Source organism: Alligator sinensis, unplaced genomic scaffold (genome assembly GCF_000455745.1).
Source record: "Alligator sinensis unplaced genomic scaffold, ASM45574v1 scaffold628_1, whole genome shotgun sequence".
NCBI classification, from domain to species: Eukaryota; Metazoa; Chordata; order Crocodylia; family Alligatoridae; genus Alligator; species Alligator sinensis.
In genome coordinates, this window is record NW_005841873.1 from 1,729,197 (window position 1) to 1,730,668 (window position 1,472).

The 1,472-nt window shown below is 49.7% G+C and overlaps 1 protein-coding gene across 1 annotated transcript in view; it reads right to left on the minus strand.

Annotated features, from left to right (window-relative positions):
• The window catches only part of SFSWAP (splicing factor SWAP), a 98,221-nt gene extending 97,389 nt beyond the window's left edge, over window positions 1–832 (minus strand). The window contains 1 exon segment of the mRNA XM_025195655.1: window positions 754–832. Within this exon segment, the coding sequence (XP_025051440.1) occupies window positions 754–832 (79 nt within the window).
• Window positions 833–1,472: the final 640 nt, after the last annotated feature.

Genomic DNA, 1,472 nt, shown 5'->3' on the forward strand with positions numbered 1-1,472 from the left:
GGGGTGGTGTTTGTGTGTGTGTAGACGTGTAGCACATATATATCTATACACACGTGTGTGTGTATAGACATATATAGACAAATATATATATAATATGTGTGTGACTGTGTATGTATATATATATAATATATGTCTACACACACACGTAGGCCATACACAAATGTCTTGTGGCAAAGCTCCTGGAGCCGACGCGATGCCACCGGAGGTCTACACATCAAGTGTTCACGACCTCACAGAGAAACTAACCGAGCTCTTCAGCGGTCCGTGGGCGCAGGAGGGAGTCCCTCCAGAGTTCAAGGATGTCTCCACTTGTACAAGAGGAAGGGAAATCGCCAACTCTGTGACAACCACAGGGGCATCTCCATCCTCTCAACCGCTGGCATGCTTCTTGTGAGAGTCCTCCTCAACCGGCTGACCGACCATCTGAATGACCCGCTGCCCGAGAGCCAATGCGGCTTCAGAAAATGGTGGGAACTACCGACATGGTGTTTGTGGCCCGGCAGCATCAAGAAAAGTGCCAGGAACATACTGTTGACCTGCTTCTCATGTCCTTCGACCTAACCAAAGCCTTCAACACGGTGAACTGCAAGGCCTCTGAGAAATCATGAAGAAGTACGGATGCCCCGGAAAATTCATCAATATGGTTCGACAGTTACATGACGGCGTGATGGCACGTGTCCTTGCGAATGGCAAATGCGCTGACCCCTTTCCGGTCACAAATGGCGTCATGCAGGGCAGTGGGGTCAGACCTACTCTCTCCAGCATGGTATTCTCTGCCATGCTGTCGGAAGCCTTCCAGGACAGTGACCTTGGTGTGGGGATCAGGTACCATTTTGCGCAGGCTCACAGGCTGACATACAACAGTCCATGGACCTAGTCTCGTCAGCCTGCAACAACTTCGGAGTCACTATTAACACGAAGAAGACTGCAGTGATGTTTCAACATGCACCTGGCACAACATCCCAAGCATCACATGTCTCAATTAAAGGCCAGCAACTGTTGATGATTGACAAGTTTGTCTGTCTAGGCAGCACGCTTTCCCATGCTGTCCACATCAATGACAAAGTCAACGAGAGATTAGTGAAAGCTAGCGTGGCCTTCAGCAGACTCTGTAAGTTGGTCTGGGACCACGGAGGCATTGGAATGTCAACAAAGCTGAGGGTCTACAAAGCCATCATTCCCCCGACCTTCCTTTACACCTGCGAAACCCAGACCATCTACCAGCATCATGCCAAAAAACGAAACCGCTTCCACCTGTGCTGTCTGCAAAAGATACTGACGATTAAGTGGCAGGACAAGATTCTGGACACCAAAGTGCTCAGAAGATCAGCTCTCCCCAGCATTCACACTCTACTAGTGAGCTAAGATGTGCTGGCCACCTTTCAAGAATGCCCGACACTCGCCTGCCAAGGAAAACCTTCTATGACGAACTGTCAAATGGAGTACACTCTTGTGGCGCACCAAAAAGCAGT